This window comes from Pleurodeles waltl, chromosome 11, assembly GCF_031143425.1.
Source record: "Pleurodeles waltl isolate 20211129_DDA chromosome 11, aPleWal1.hap1.20221129, whole genome shotgun sequence".
Classification (NCBI taxonomy): domain Eukaryota; kingdom Metazoa; phylum Chordata; class Amphibia; order Caudata; family Salamandridae; genus Pleurodeles; species Pleurodeles waltl.
Window position 1 is genome coordinate 586,781,804 of NC_090450.1, and position 14,403 is coordinate 586,796,206.

The 14,403-nt window shown below is 44.7% G+C and overlaps 1 protein-coding gene across 2 annotated transcripts in view; it reads left to right on the plus strand.

Moving 5' to 3' along the window:
- The window catches only part of IKBKB (inhibitor of nuclear factor kappa B kinase subunit beta), a 419,227-nt gene that overhangs the window by 257,895 nt on the left and 146,929 nt on the right, over nt 1-14,403 (plus strand). For both annotated transcript variants that reach the window (XM_069214097.1, XM_069214096.1), the window contains exon 14: nt 5,116-5,267. In XM_069214097.1, the coding sequence (XP_069070198.1) occupies nt 5,116-5,267 (152 nt within the window). The remainder of the gene's footprint in view (nt 1-5,115; nt 5,268-14,403) is intronic.

Genomic DNA, 14,403 nt, shown 5'->3' on the forward strand with positions numbered 1-14,403 from the left:
TCTAGGCAGGACCCCAGTGCTCATAATGTATGCCCTGTATGTTTTCCCTTTGTGGTGCCTAACTGTATCACTGAGGCTCTGCTAACCAGAACCTCAGTGTTTATGCTCTCTCTGCTTTTTAAAATTGTCACTGCAGGCTAGTGACTAATTTTACCAATTCTCATTGGCACACTGGAACACCCTTATAATTCCCTTGTATATGATACTGAGGTACCCAGGGTATTGGGGTTCCAGGAGATCCCTATGGGCTGCAGCATTTCTTTTGCCACCCATAGGGAGATCAGACCATTCTTACACAGGACTGCCACTGCAGCCTGAGTGAAATAACGTCCACGTTATTTCACAGCCATTTTTCACTGCACATAAATAACTTATAAGTCACCTATATGTCTAACCCTCACTTGGTGAAGGTTAGGTGCCAAGTTACTTAGTGTGTGGGCACCATGGCACTAGCCAAGGTGCCCCCACATTGTTAAGGGCAAATTCCCCGAACTTTGTGAGTGCGGGGACACCATTACATGCGTGCACTACATATAGGTCACTACCTATATGTAGCGTCACATTGGTAACTCCGAACATGGCCATGTAACATGTCTAGGATCATGGAATTGTCACCCCAATACCATTCTGATATTGGGGGTGACAATTCCATGCATCCCCGGGTCTCTAGCACAGAACCTGGGTACTGCCAAACTGCCTTTCCGGGGTCTCTACTGCAGCTGCTGCTGCTGCCAACCCCTCAGACAGGTTTCTGCCCCCCTGGGGCCTGGGCAGCCTGGGTCCAGGAAGGCAGAACAAAGGATTTACTCTGACAGAGGGTGTTACACCCGCTCCCTTTGGAAATAGGTGTTAAGGGCTGGGGAGGAGCAGCCTCCCCCAGCCTCTGCAAATGCTTTGATGAGCACAGATGGTGCCCATCTCTGCATAAGCCAGTCTACACCGGTTCAGGGATCCCCCAGCCCTGCTCTGGCGTGAAACTGGACAAAGGAAAGGGGAGTGACCACACCCGTGACCAGCACCTCCCAGGGGAGGTGCCCAGATCTCCTCCAGTGAGTCCCAGACCTCTGCCATCTTGGATTCAGAGGTGTTGGGGCACAATGGACAGCTCTGAGTGGCCAGTGCTAGCAGGTGACGTCAGAGACCCCCTCTGATAGGTGCTTACCTTTCTCAGTAGCCAATCCTCCTTTTGGGGCTATTTAGGATTTCTCCTCTGGGCTATTCCTTAGATTACGAATGCAAGAGCTCACCAGTGTTCCTCTGCACTTCCCTCATCGATTTCTGCTAAGGATCGACCACTCACCGCTCCGGGACGCCTGCAAAACCGCAACAAAGTAGCAAGACGACTACCAGCAACATTGTAGCTCCTCATCCTGCGGCTTTCTCGACTGTTTCCTGGTGGTGCATGCTCTGAAGGCTGTCTTCCTTCACCCTGCACTGGAAGCCAAGAAGAAATCTCCTGTGGGTCGACGGAATCTTCCCCCTGCCAATGCAGGCACCAAACTTATGTATCACCAGTCCTCTGGGTCCCCTCTCATTCTGACGAGTGTGGTCCCTGGAACACATGAGCTGGGTCCAGGTGTCTCCCACAGTCCAGTGGCCCTTCTGTCCAAATTTGGTGGAGGTAAGTCCTTGTCTCCCCACGCCAGACAGTAATCCTGTGTACTGCGTGATCTGCAGCTGCTCCGGCTTCTGTGCACTTTTCCAAAGATTCCTTTGTGCACAGCCTAGCCTCGGTCCCCAGCACTCTGTCCTGCATTGACCAACTCGCTGAGTTGGACTCCGACATCGTGGGACCCTCCTTTGTGACTCTGAGTCAACTGCTGTCCTCAGATCTTCTAAGTGCCTGTTCCGGTACTTCTGCAGGTGCTGCCTGCTTCTGTGGGGGCTCTCTGAGTTGCTGAGCGCCCCCTCGGTCTCCTCCTCCAAGGGGCGACATCCTGGTTCTTCCTGGTCCCAGCAGCTCCCAAAATCCTCAACCACGACTCTTGCAGCTAGTAAGGCTTGTTTGCGGTATTTCTGCATGAGAACACTTCTGCATCCTCCAGCACGCCGTGGGACATCTTCTGACCAAAGGAGAAGTTCCAGGCACCTTCCGTTGTTGCAGAATCTTTGGCTTCTTCCACCTGGAGGCAGCCCTTTTGCACCTTCATCCGGGGTTTAGTGGGCTCCTGCCCCCCTGGACACTTGAGTGACTCTTGGACTTGGTCCCCTTCCTTTACAGGTCCTCAGGTCCAGGAATCCGTCTTCAGTGTTTTGCTGGTGGTTGTGGTTCTTGCAGAATTCCTTAACTTGACTATACTGTCTTTCTGGGGTACTAGGGTAACTTTACTCCTACTTTTCAGGGTCTTGGGGTGGGTTATCTTAGACAGCCTTACTGTTTTCTCACAGTCCCAGCGACCCTCTACAAGCTCCCATAGGCCTGGGGTCCATTCGTGGTTCGCATTCGACTTTTGGAATATATGGTTTGTGTTGCCCCTAGGCCTATTTCTACCTATTGCATCCTATTGTGATTCTACATTGTTTGCACTACTTTTCTTACTGTTACTTACCTGTTTTTGGTTTGTGTACATATAATTTGTGTATATTACTTACCTCCTAAGTGAGGGTATCCTCTGAGATACTTTTGGCTTATTGTCAATAAAATAAAGTACCTTTATTTTTAGTAACTCTGAGTATTGTGTTTTCTTGTGCTATTGTGCTATATGCTATAAGTGGTATAGTAGGAGCTTTGCATGTCTCCTAGTTCAGCCTAAGCTGCTTTGCGATAGCTACCTCTATCAGCCTAAGCTGCTAGAAACACCTCTATTCTACTAATAAGGGATAACTGGACCTGGCACAAGGTGTAACTACCACAAGGTACCCACTATAAGCCAGGCCAGCCTCCTACAGCATGGGACTGAAATGCTGCTGTTTCTTGGATCATCATTGTTATGTCGCCAAGAGAGGAAAGAGGATAGTACAGATGTTGGGCACCTCCATCCTGCTTTTGCAGTCTGTCTAACTTCCTGTGAAAATTTCTCCCATGATAAGGACACAGAACTTATCTTTCAGTGAAAGCCTGTTAATTGTTGGTCATTGGCAGAACTAGAGGGATTTCCTCTGGATGAATGTCTGCCACCCAGACTGCTTTAAATAGGAGAAATGTGTCATCCGATAAATAAATAATAAACCTGTAACTTTTTTTCTCCAATTATTTCTGCCCTCCTCTGAAATAATGCTGTGTGTGTTCAGATTTAAGAGGTCATCTTCAAAAATGTGTTTTTATTCTACTGCTGCTTGTTCTTCCCTTCAATAGCTTTTAGCCGTTATGTATAGTTGTACAATGAAGGTTATTCTGATATCTCAATGTTGGCATGTAAAGAGTCAACAAACTGTTGTGTTCTTCTCATGGAATTCACAATCAATTAATTCTTTATCTAGGAGGGGCGGTAACTCTCTGCACATTGTGTTTTTGAATAGTTCTTAAGTATCTTTTTTTGGGTTACTGTCTCATGCTCTATGACTCGTGTTCTAGTTTACATGGCGTTTTTCTAGGAAGTCATGTGCAAAGTTTAAAATTCTCTTTTTACTGCAGAAAGAAGGGATCTGCATTGGATGGTAGAACAAGAGCTGTGTTCTTGGAGCATGCCATGAATTAACAATGCACTTTTACCTGTTTTGCCAGGCTGTTTCTCAGCTTCTTCTCTGCAGCTATTACAGCATTCAAATAAATGCCCTTCTAATCCAAAATTAATAAGCAAAGCACTATTTTCCAAAACAAAAGGAATTAATTGTCTTCTACACACAAGGATGCTTCTTTCTGTCTATTTAACGACTTTACAGAGTATGCAAAAATGAGAAGGTTTTAAAATGAAAAGCTTTTTCCATTGTGTGTTTGTCCATGTTGTTAATTGGTCTGTTGTTTGACAAATGTTTAGATCTGGTACCTGTTTGTGGTGAATCACGGTTTAACTCACAATCATGTCAAGTTAAAGTAGACTTTATATTTTTGCTGGAGAGTGAAATCTATTTAGGATCCTATTGCTCAATCTTTATAGATATTTGTATTACTAAATTCTCAGTGTATTCAGTTTAAGCTAAAGCATATTTTCTAGCTTGTCAGCCTTTACACACACTCAAGATCAAAGCAACACATTTATTAGGACAAAAAGGGTGAAATCAAGGATATATTTACATTTTCTAAATTGATATGTCTGCATTCTCTCAGCATCTAAATAATACATAGTCAGATAGTCTTTTTTCATTACTTGTAACCCAAGAGCTGGCAGACCCAATCTAGACCAGGAAAGAGCTTGCTCTGCTACCAGTACAGCAGCTTGTCATGCTTCTCTCTTACAAATTCCCATAATCAAATGTTAAAACATGACAATATGGCAGTTTCTCCTCCTTTGGTGGACTCTACTGTCCTAATTTCCATAGAGATCACCCTCAAGAGAAGTGGGCCTCTCTAAAGAACTTGAATTCCAACTGGGTTCTTATATCTTTTATTGAATATTGTACTATAGGCGCTGTGTCCTTGGCTTATCCAATAACCTGAAAGTGGGAAAACCTGCAAGTGCTTTTAGTCTCTGTGAATAGTAAAGAGTATCACTTAATGAAAACGGGATTGCTACTTCTAATCTTCTTTTGCATCTTGGTGTCTTTAATTTATGCATAAATAATCCTAATTCTATCAATCTTTTCTGGTAAAACGTCTCTCTTCCTGTTTTCATCACCTCTTCATTGATGCAGGAGATTGATGCTTGGGAGGTGACGTCCATTCTGGTGCCTGGTGTTCTCTGCAAAGTCCATCTGGTGATTTGCTATGTAGCTGTGAGGAAGTTCCTTAACGTGACTTTATATCTTGAGGGAGTGGTGGAATTTTTCTAACCTTTTCCTTACATACGTTACACTGAGGGCGGTGTTATTTATGATTCCAGCATTTTTAAAGGACATTGAGGTGGAGATGGTTGTGTGATAGAAGGGTGATTCACTACTAAATGTCTTCGGCGATTGTACATTTGTTGAGATCTCAGGCAGACATATAGAGTTGCACTTGTGAATTGCAGGTGGGTATTTTAATTTTGGTATTGTATTGGATGTGCATTCCTAAACACATACTGTTTTACATTGCAGGATGAATCTTTTGCGATATAACAGTACTCTCTCTAAGCAGAAGAACTCAATGGCCTCTCTCTCGCAGCAGCTCAAGGCCAAGCTGGACTTCTTCAGAACCAGCATTCAAATTGATCTGGAAAAGTATAGCGAACAGATTGAGTTTGGCATCAGTAAGTTTTCCTTCTTTTTTTTTTTAAACAGTGTCCCGTTCACACTCATCCTTCTGTCATACCTTTGATTCACCTCTTGCACATCTTCAGACATTGACTTAACTTGCTCCTTTCCCTGTTCTATAATTCTTTTTTCATTTTCTCTCTTTATGTTCTGTTGTTTTGCTCTGACCTGTGGACCTTCTCTGCATTGGCACACGTGGCATATTCTCTGCCTGTCTTAAAGATACACCTGGCTTGTTTTAGTCATAGCTCTTTGACTATGAATAACATAAGAGCATTTTTAATTCAGCTAGTCTGCTGACTCCCAGACAGAGGAGCTATCGTAGGATGAATTTTGTATTATCACAATTGAGCTTTTTAATAAAATCGATTCATGAAGCAATTGCTAGCACAGATTTTACAGAATCATAGTGCTATAAATCATAGGTGCCACTGTCACCAAATTATTTGGTAAGGAATTCTAGTTATATGTTCATTCTATCTTCCTACAGTGAAGTAGATGAGTTACCAGAGCATCCTTTTTCAGGGCAAAGAGTTGGCAAGCCCGGTGCTTGTGCATCTCCTGCTCTGCCATCTTTACACACTATTCAATTTCCATTTACCATCCATTTTCTGTGATTTGAGGTCATCAGACCTTTCTTTCCCTTGTGCTTAGTTCTCCACAAGTAATTTCTAGAAACTAGCTCATTCTTTATGGGTCTTCAGCTTTCTCAGGCTCATTTAAGTTATGTAATTGACTCAGAGGTAGATACCCTAAGCAGTAATCTCATTGGAAGAATTCCCTACAAGTGGGCCCCTTCCATGGCACTAGTGTGTTTGACAATAATTGTTGCCTTCTCTGCAGTCCTTTGACCTACAGCTATTCTGTGGTAAATTGACGAACTAAAGGCTTTTCTTAAACCAGACTGCGCTGTAGGTCTTTTAGTTTGGAATGTGACTGCCTGTGACCCATTCCTTACTCCACATGTGAGACTGAGAAAATGGGTTCTGTGGCCAGTGTCACTGCCTCTGAAACACTCATTAATCAAACCTAATCATTGCCCGTCTGCTGCTCCCGACGTGATGGTACTTTTTCTACCCCCCACCACTCCTGTTGCCTGCTGCTCCCTCCTCCATTGCTTTGGCTCTTTTTAGATTGAGCTTTCCAGACCTGTTGTATATACGTTAGTATATGTGCAGAACCTGTTGTATATATGTTAATATATACTTCGTTGTGGGCCTAAAGCTCGCCCACTGCTTTTCATTTAAGTGTCCTTCAAAAATCCTTGCTTGCCAGTGGTCAATCCTTTTTGTCCCTCTTTTTTCTTTTGTTACCTCCCACAGAGCACTGCCCAAGTACTGTATTCTTACGCTTTGCTATTTATCTGTTGTTTTGTGGGACATCTAGATTACTGTTCCAGGCTTCCTCCATAAACAGACCTATAAACATGGTTCTGGTCTTGCCACATTCGTCTGACTGTGCCCATCGCGTGCTATCAATCCAGAATTTCTCCAGGCAGCACTCTTTATTTTCTTTCCACACGCTTTGCCTGTGACTTCAAACTGTAGCAGAAGAAGGCAGGAGTAGCTGCGGGCAAAGCTGTGAAATTTGATTTTAAAACGCTTACAACCTCTGACGAGGCATTCTAACATGTGTAGGAAAGTACCATCTTGCCTGGCACGTTACCGCCATTTTTACTTGTGTGTCAGTTTGTTTTTGCCTGTGTCACTAGGATCTTGCTAGCCAGGACCCCAGTGCTCATAGTTTGTGGCCTATATGTGTTCCCTGTGTGGTGCCTAACTGTGTCACTAAGGTTCTGCTAACCAGAACCTCAGTGCTTATGCTCTCTCTGTCTTTTAAATTGTCACTGCAGGCTAGTGACCATTTTTAGCAATTCTGATTGGCACCTGGAACACCCTTATAATTCCCTAGTATATGGTACCTAGGTACCCCAGGGTATTGGGGTTCCAGGAGAACCCTATGGGCTGCAGCATTTCTTTTGCCACCCATAGGGAGCTCAGACAATTCTTACACAGGGCTGCCACTGCAGCCTGAGTGAAATAACGTCCACGTTTTTTCACAGCCATTTTACGCTGCATTTAAGTAACTTATAAGTCACCTATATGTCTAACCCTCACTTGGTGAAGGTTTAGGTGCAAAATTACTAAGTGTGAGGGCACCCTGGCACTAGCCAAGGTGCCCCCACATTGTTCAGGGCAATTTCCCCAGACTTTGAGTGCGGGGACACCATTATACGCCTGCACTACATATAGGTCAATACCTATATGTAGCTTCACAATGGTAACTCCGAATATGGCCATGTAACATGTTTAAGATCATGGAATTGTCCCCCCCATGCCACATCTGGTATTGGGGTGCCAAGCCCATGCATCCCCGGGGCTCCAGCATGGACCCCGGGTTCTGCCAAACTAGCTCTCTGGGGTTTTCTCTGCAGCTACAGCCGCTGCTAACCCTCAGACAGGTTTCTGCCCTCCTGGGGTCTGGGCAGCCCAGTCCCATGAAGGCAGAACAAAGGATTTCCTCTGAGAGAGTGTGTTACACCCTCCCCCTTTAGAAATAGGTGTTAAGGGCTTGGGAGCAGTAGCCTCCCCCAGCCTCTGGAAATGCTTTGAAGGGCACAGATGGTGCCCTCCTTGCATAAGCCAGTCTACACCAGTTCAGGGATCCCCCAGCCCCTGCTCTGACACAAAACTGGACAAAGGAAAGGGGAGTGACCACTCCCTTGTCCATCACCACCCCAGGGGTGGTGCCCAGAGCTCCTCCAGTGTGTCCCAGACCTCTGCCATCTTGAATGCAGAGGTGTGAGGGCACAATGGAGGCCTCTTAGTGGCCAGGCCCAGCCGGTGATGTCAGAGACCCCTCCTGATAGGCTCTTACCTGGTTAGGTAGCCAATCCTCCTCTGAGGGCTATTTAGGGTCCCTCCTGTGGGTTTCTCTTCAGATAACGAATGCAAGAGCTCACCAAAGTTCCTCTGCATCTCCCTCTTCGACTTCTGCCAAGGATCGACAGCTGACTGCTCCAGGACGCCTGAAAAACCGCAACAAAGTAGCAAGAAGACTACCAGCAACATTGTAGTGCCTAATGCTACCTGCTTTCTCGCCTGTTTCCCAGTGGTGCATGCTCTGAAGGCTGTCTGCCTTCACCCTGAACTGGAAGCCAAGAAGAAATCTCCCATGGGTCGACCGAATCTTCCCCCTGCTAACGCAGGCACCAAACTTCTGTATCACCGGTCCTCTGGGTCCCCTCTCATCTTGATGAGCGTGGTCCCTGGAACACAGGAGCTGGATCCAAATGACCCGACAGTCCAGTGGTCCTTCTGTCCAAATTTGGTGGAGGTAAGTCCTTGCCTCCCCACGCCAGATAGTAATCCTGTGTACTGCGTGATCTGCAGCTGCTAGGGCTTCTGTGCACTCTTGCAAGGATTCCTTTGCACAGCCTAGCCAAGGTCCCCAGCACTCCGTCCTTCATTGCTCAACTCACTGAGTTGACCACCGACTTCGTGGGACCCTCTTTTGTTGTGTTGAGACGACCACCGTGCTCAGATTTCTTGAACGCCTGTTCAAGTACTTCTGCGGGTGCTGCCTGCTTCTGTGTGGGCTCTCTGTTGCTGAGTGCCCCCTCTGTCTCCTCCGCCAAGGGGCGACCTCCTGGTCCTTCCTGGGCCCGGCAGCACCCATTATCTTCAACCGCGACTCTTGCAGCTAGCAAGGCTTGTTTGCTGTCTTTCTGCGTGGAAACCACTCTGCATCCTCCAGCACGCCATGGGACATCTTCTGACCAAAGGAGAAGTTCCTGGCACCTTCCGTTGTTCCAGAATCTTCGGCTTCTTCCACCCGGAGGCAGCCCTTTTGCACCTTCATCCGGGGTTTAGTGGGCTCCTGCCCCCCCTGGACACTTGCGTGTCTCTTGGACTTGGTCCCCTACTTTCCTAACTGTTTGCTTACTTGATTTTGGTTTGTGTGTGTTTTTTGTGTATTTTACTTACCTCCTAAGGGAGTATATCCTTTATTTTTAGTAATTCTGAGTATTGTGTTTCTTTTGATATATAGTGCTATATGATATAAGTGGTATAGTAGGAGCTTTGCATGTCTCCTAGTTCAGCCTAAGCTGCTCTGTTATTGCTACATCTATCAGCCTAAGCTGCTAGAACACTATTAATCTACTAATAAGGGATAACTGGACCTGGCACAATGTGCTAGTACCATCAAGTACCCACTGTAAGCCAGGCCAGCCTCCTACACATGGTCCCAGGATGTCGCATGCACAACTTTGGACATTTTTTAAATCATTGAAGGTGGTTTTCTTGAAGGATAGCTTGTGAGAGGAGGTTAGCTCGGCCACTGTGTTTGTTGGGGAGGGGATTAGAGGTTGACTTATTCGGTTCTTTTGCTAGCTTGTAGTGTCTGGGGGCTGGCATCAAAGCTGTGAATCATGCAATTTAATTGTGTCCATTAGGTGAGGTGGAGTAGCGTGTTATCTCTTGCTGTCCTGCCATAGGTCTTTGCTCACATGGTGTACATGCTACATAATGTTGCCCCCTGCAGTCGAGAAAAACAAATACACATTTGTGTTGCAGAAATTTGAGTGCATCTCTATATTTATTTTGAAGAGTAACTCGGTCTTGCTTCTTTAAGACCCTGTATCAGGACTTAGCAGCTTTTCAAACAATTGCATCCACATTGTGTGAGAAGACCAGTCATGCCTCCTCGTTCCAGGCAGCCAGCCAGGCTCTTGCTTCCAGTCACTAAGTGCTCCGACATGCAACTGTAAACACTCACAAAATGTGTGGAGGTCAAAATTCAAGGTTAGTGTTAGAATGATGGCTCGTATAAGCCTCTCGGTATGCCGCGAGCTAACATGAAATGAGCATGTTTGACAGAGACTGTCGAACAGAAATTTATTTAAAAAAAAAAAAAAACTTCTTTGGATTTCTCATTCTTTTCTACCCTTTCTGCAATGTAGATAACGCAGCATCCTCAGTGAACAATTTCATTAATCACTGGGATGTAAGTAAAGCACATTACATTCATTTTTGTGTAACCAGGAAATATGGAAACAGACCATTGGATACAGTACATTTTAACATATTGCTACGAAGAGAAATGTAGTGGAATATAAAGAAACGGCCCAGATTAATTTTACGAGGATAAAGAGACAGTCGTCAACTACCTCCCATGACATTTTCACCTCTATCCCCCCCCCCCCCCCCCCCATGAGTCAGAGTGTCCAGCTTGTTCTTTTCTGTTGTGAGGCATCTGCGACGCTGTATGATTTAGATGGCTGTGGGACACGTGTCCCTTTACCAGGGAATTTACTTCCCAGTCAGCTTGCAGCAGTTTCGATTACTGTTTACTGACACAGAGTTTGAATGCTTCAGCTGAAGGGTTAGTGAGTCCCTGTGCTGTGAAACCAAGCTGAGCAGACAGCTGCCAGGGTGCTTGCCTGAAAGAAATGAAAATATGCACAGCAAGTTGGTCTGCAAACGTAAAGGGTAATCTGCAAATGTATAGTATGCTTGGGCGCATGTACTGGCTTTAATCGATGAAGTAACTTGAAGCTCTGTGATGACAGAGATTTATTATTTTTGAGAGGTAGTGCAGAGTTAACAATTAAGTTGTGAATTGCATGCTTTTAATTGTATTTATTGAGCCTTTACTACCCCTGGAGGGGTTGAAGCAAAAGTTATGTATAAAATTGCATTACGTCCAGTCTAGGTATTACTGAAATCTATGTTTTGGAAGCACCATTTTATCTTAAACCTTTTAGCGCATTTTGTAGCAGTCTGTCATATACTGTGTGTAATGCAAGTTTAAAATAATGACTTTGATATTGACAGTGCTTTCTGTCAAAGGCTGTGACCTCGTAGCACCAAAAATACACATGCTGCTGTTCCACATGGATAAAAACATGGACATTGACAACGCCAACAACAACTAGCTTTTGGATTGCCGAGACCTTTTGCTCCACAACGCACAATACCACTACAAATAATTACACGCCATGTCACACACTCACTCCTTGTAATTCCAGTACACTCAATACCACATAATTACTGTCCACATATTTCCACTGCGCAACATGCCACATAATTCCACCACACAACTCCCATCAACGCCACACAAGTCCACAACAGACTATTAAAGTCATACTACATAATTCCACTCCACACCACATATACCCACTCCGCTCCATAGCACATGGCTGAAAGATATTGACAGTGCTGATAGCTCTCAGGTTGCCACATACACGAGACCTTTTGGCTTTGCACCATCAGCAGGGCCATTGGAATTGTGGAATTATACAGCCGCAAAGTACAACATGGCTAAAACATATTGGCAAAGCCATAGGCACGACCCATTGGCTATGCCAATGCTTGTTTTTTCTGACGTCGAGGCGCCATTAGACAGTATGGCACCTTCACGTTAGCATTCCAATCTTCCTTAAACTGCAGTTCCACTTGGCTTTCAAGGTCTGAGTAACCACAGTGCCACCTAGTGGCATGCCTAACTGCTTGAAATGTGATATTTCACAAAGCTAACAAAACGATGTTGTACATAAAGCCGATAAACCGCTTTATAGCCAAAGCCATAACTATAAATATACACAAGGCATACGAATTTTAGGTGAAATGTAAACTACTGTCTAGACTCCTCTGCGGCACAGTCGCTGAAAAAACTGTCGTGTCAAATCAGTATCACTAAAGTCTGCAAGAAATAAAGGCTTTGTAAAAAAAAAAAAAATAGTAAGACGTCTATTGTGCTTAGTAGCTGTGCGGCTTTATTTGACTGACAAAAGGTGTGCTGTTAATTAATGGCATTACCAGTTGTTGCCAGGTTTACAAAGAAAATCTGGCACACCTGCCATAGTTAAGAAATATGTGGGTTTACATGAGAACTACGGTCAGCAGCAGTGTAACAAAACAGACTAATCATTTAATAATACTAATGTTGAGTGTTGGCCAATCAGCGATTAGTTACTGACCTTTTTTGACCTGTAACTTTTGACATATGAATCCACAATGTATATGGGTCATTGCAAAGGTCATAGGTTTGTGTTGGATCCCGTGACCAGTGTGATGATAATTGCAATACGCCTCTGCTCGCTGTCAGTGGGGCACATAGTGCTTATACACTTCTGTGCACTTTTCAACGAGGTCTGTGGTTCAGAAGTAGTGTCACTGTGTTACAGACACACAGTAGGAACAGATAAAAATTATGTTTCATGTCCGGCTTGTGTTGTCCCTCAGTCCACTCTTCAAACCATGGGCAGTAAAATTACCTCAATTGGTTGTCTGTTTCAGTGTCCACCGATTAGGCATACTATTATCTGCTGACGCAGTCAATATTTTATGTTGGTGTTACTGTTTTGTTTAAAAGATATATATATATTTTTTTTTTTGAAGAAATACCAGACGTCCTGTCACGTGTGGTGAGGTGCAGGCCACTGCTGGTGAGAAAGACAAAGACCCTTTTGGGTCAATTGATGAATTTTCAGTGTGTGGTTGACTAAAGTTAATGATGATTTCCCACTTAAACTGCTTCAACCTCACATTATTGGGGTCAAACCTGTGAGGGCATGCAGTAGCGCGAATGTGTCTCGCTGGCGAGACTCAGTTGTTGTCTAAAAAGGCCTTGGAGCCCACCTGTTCTTTACCATGTGTTGGCTTAGGTAGCATTATTTGTTGCTATGCAAAGAATAAGCCTCGTAAATATCACTGCAAGCCAATCATCATTTACATTCCTATCTGCGGAGCAGAGACCAGGCGCTGATTGATTCAACTTATTCAGTGCTCATCTGCGGCTCCCAATCTGATTGAGATACTTGGTTTTAACTTATAGGGCCCTGCAAACAGAAGACGTGTAGCTGGCAAAAACGTGCCCAGTAGGACAAACAAAATTGCAAAGTTTTATTTTCTACAGTTAGCTCTTTTATTTTACCAAGTCTTCTCTTCTCACTTTGCACTCATGTTCTGTTTTATTTTTGCTCCTGGACGCTGCTCTCAAAAGAGAACATCTGATAAACTTCTAGTTGCAGAGTCCTTACCATAGAATTTCTCACAGGCGTCAGTCTGGATCCAGAGAGTTTTCTCGAACAGTACTCCTTTGTGCCATTAAGTGGCATCGGTCCACTCCACGTCCATCATTGACTTAGTGTTCGCCAGATATAATGTCGCAGGTCGTATATAGGTGCCATCCTGGCACGCAGACGTCAGTTCTTTTCTTTCTGCGCCAGCCTGCACGCAGATCTGAAGAAGAGCACCCCTGTAGGAGGCTGGCCAGGTTTGTAGTGGGTACCAAGGGGTACTTACACTCTGCACCAGGTCCAGGTATCCCTTATTAGTGTAGAAGAGGTGTCTAGCAGCTTAGGCTGATAGAAAAGGTAGCTTAGCAGAGCAGCTTAGGCTGAACTAGGAGACATGCAAAGCTCCTACTATACCACTGGTGTCATATGCACAATATCATAAGAAAACACAATACACAGATATACTAAAAATAAAGGTACTTTATTTTTATGACAATATGCCAAAAGTATCTCAGTGAGTAGCCTCAGTATGAGGATAGCAAATATACACAAGATATATGTACACAATACCAAAAATATGCATTAATAGCAATAGAAAGCAATGCAAGCAATGTACAGTCACAATAGATTGCAATGAGAGCACATAGGTATAGGGGCAACACAAACCATATACTCCAGAAGTGGGATGCAAACCACGAATGGACCCCAAACCTATGTGAGCTTGTAGAGGGTCGCTGGGACTGTAAGAAAACAGTGAGGGTTAGAAAAATAGCCCACCCCAAGACCCTGAAAAGTAGGTGTAGAGTGCACCTAAGTTCCCCAGAGAGCACAGAAGTCGTGATAGGGGAATTTTGCAAGGAAGACCAACACCAGCAATGCAACAACGATGGATTTCCAGACGAGAGTACCTGTGGAACAAGGGGACCAAGTCCAAGAGTCACACTCAAGTCGGGAGTAGGCAGATGCCCAGGAAATGCCAGCTGTGGGTGCAAAGAAGCTGCCACCGGATGGTAGAAGCTGTGGATTCTGCAAGAACGAAGAGGACTAGGAACTTCCCCTTTGGAAGATGGATGTCCCACGTCGTGAAGAAGCTTGCAGAGGTGTTCCCA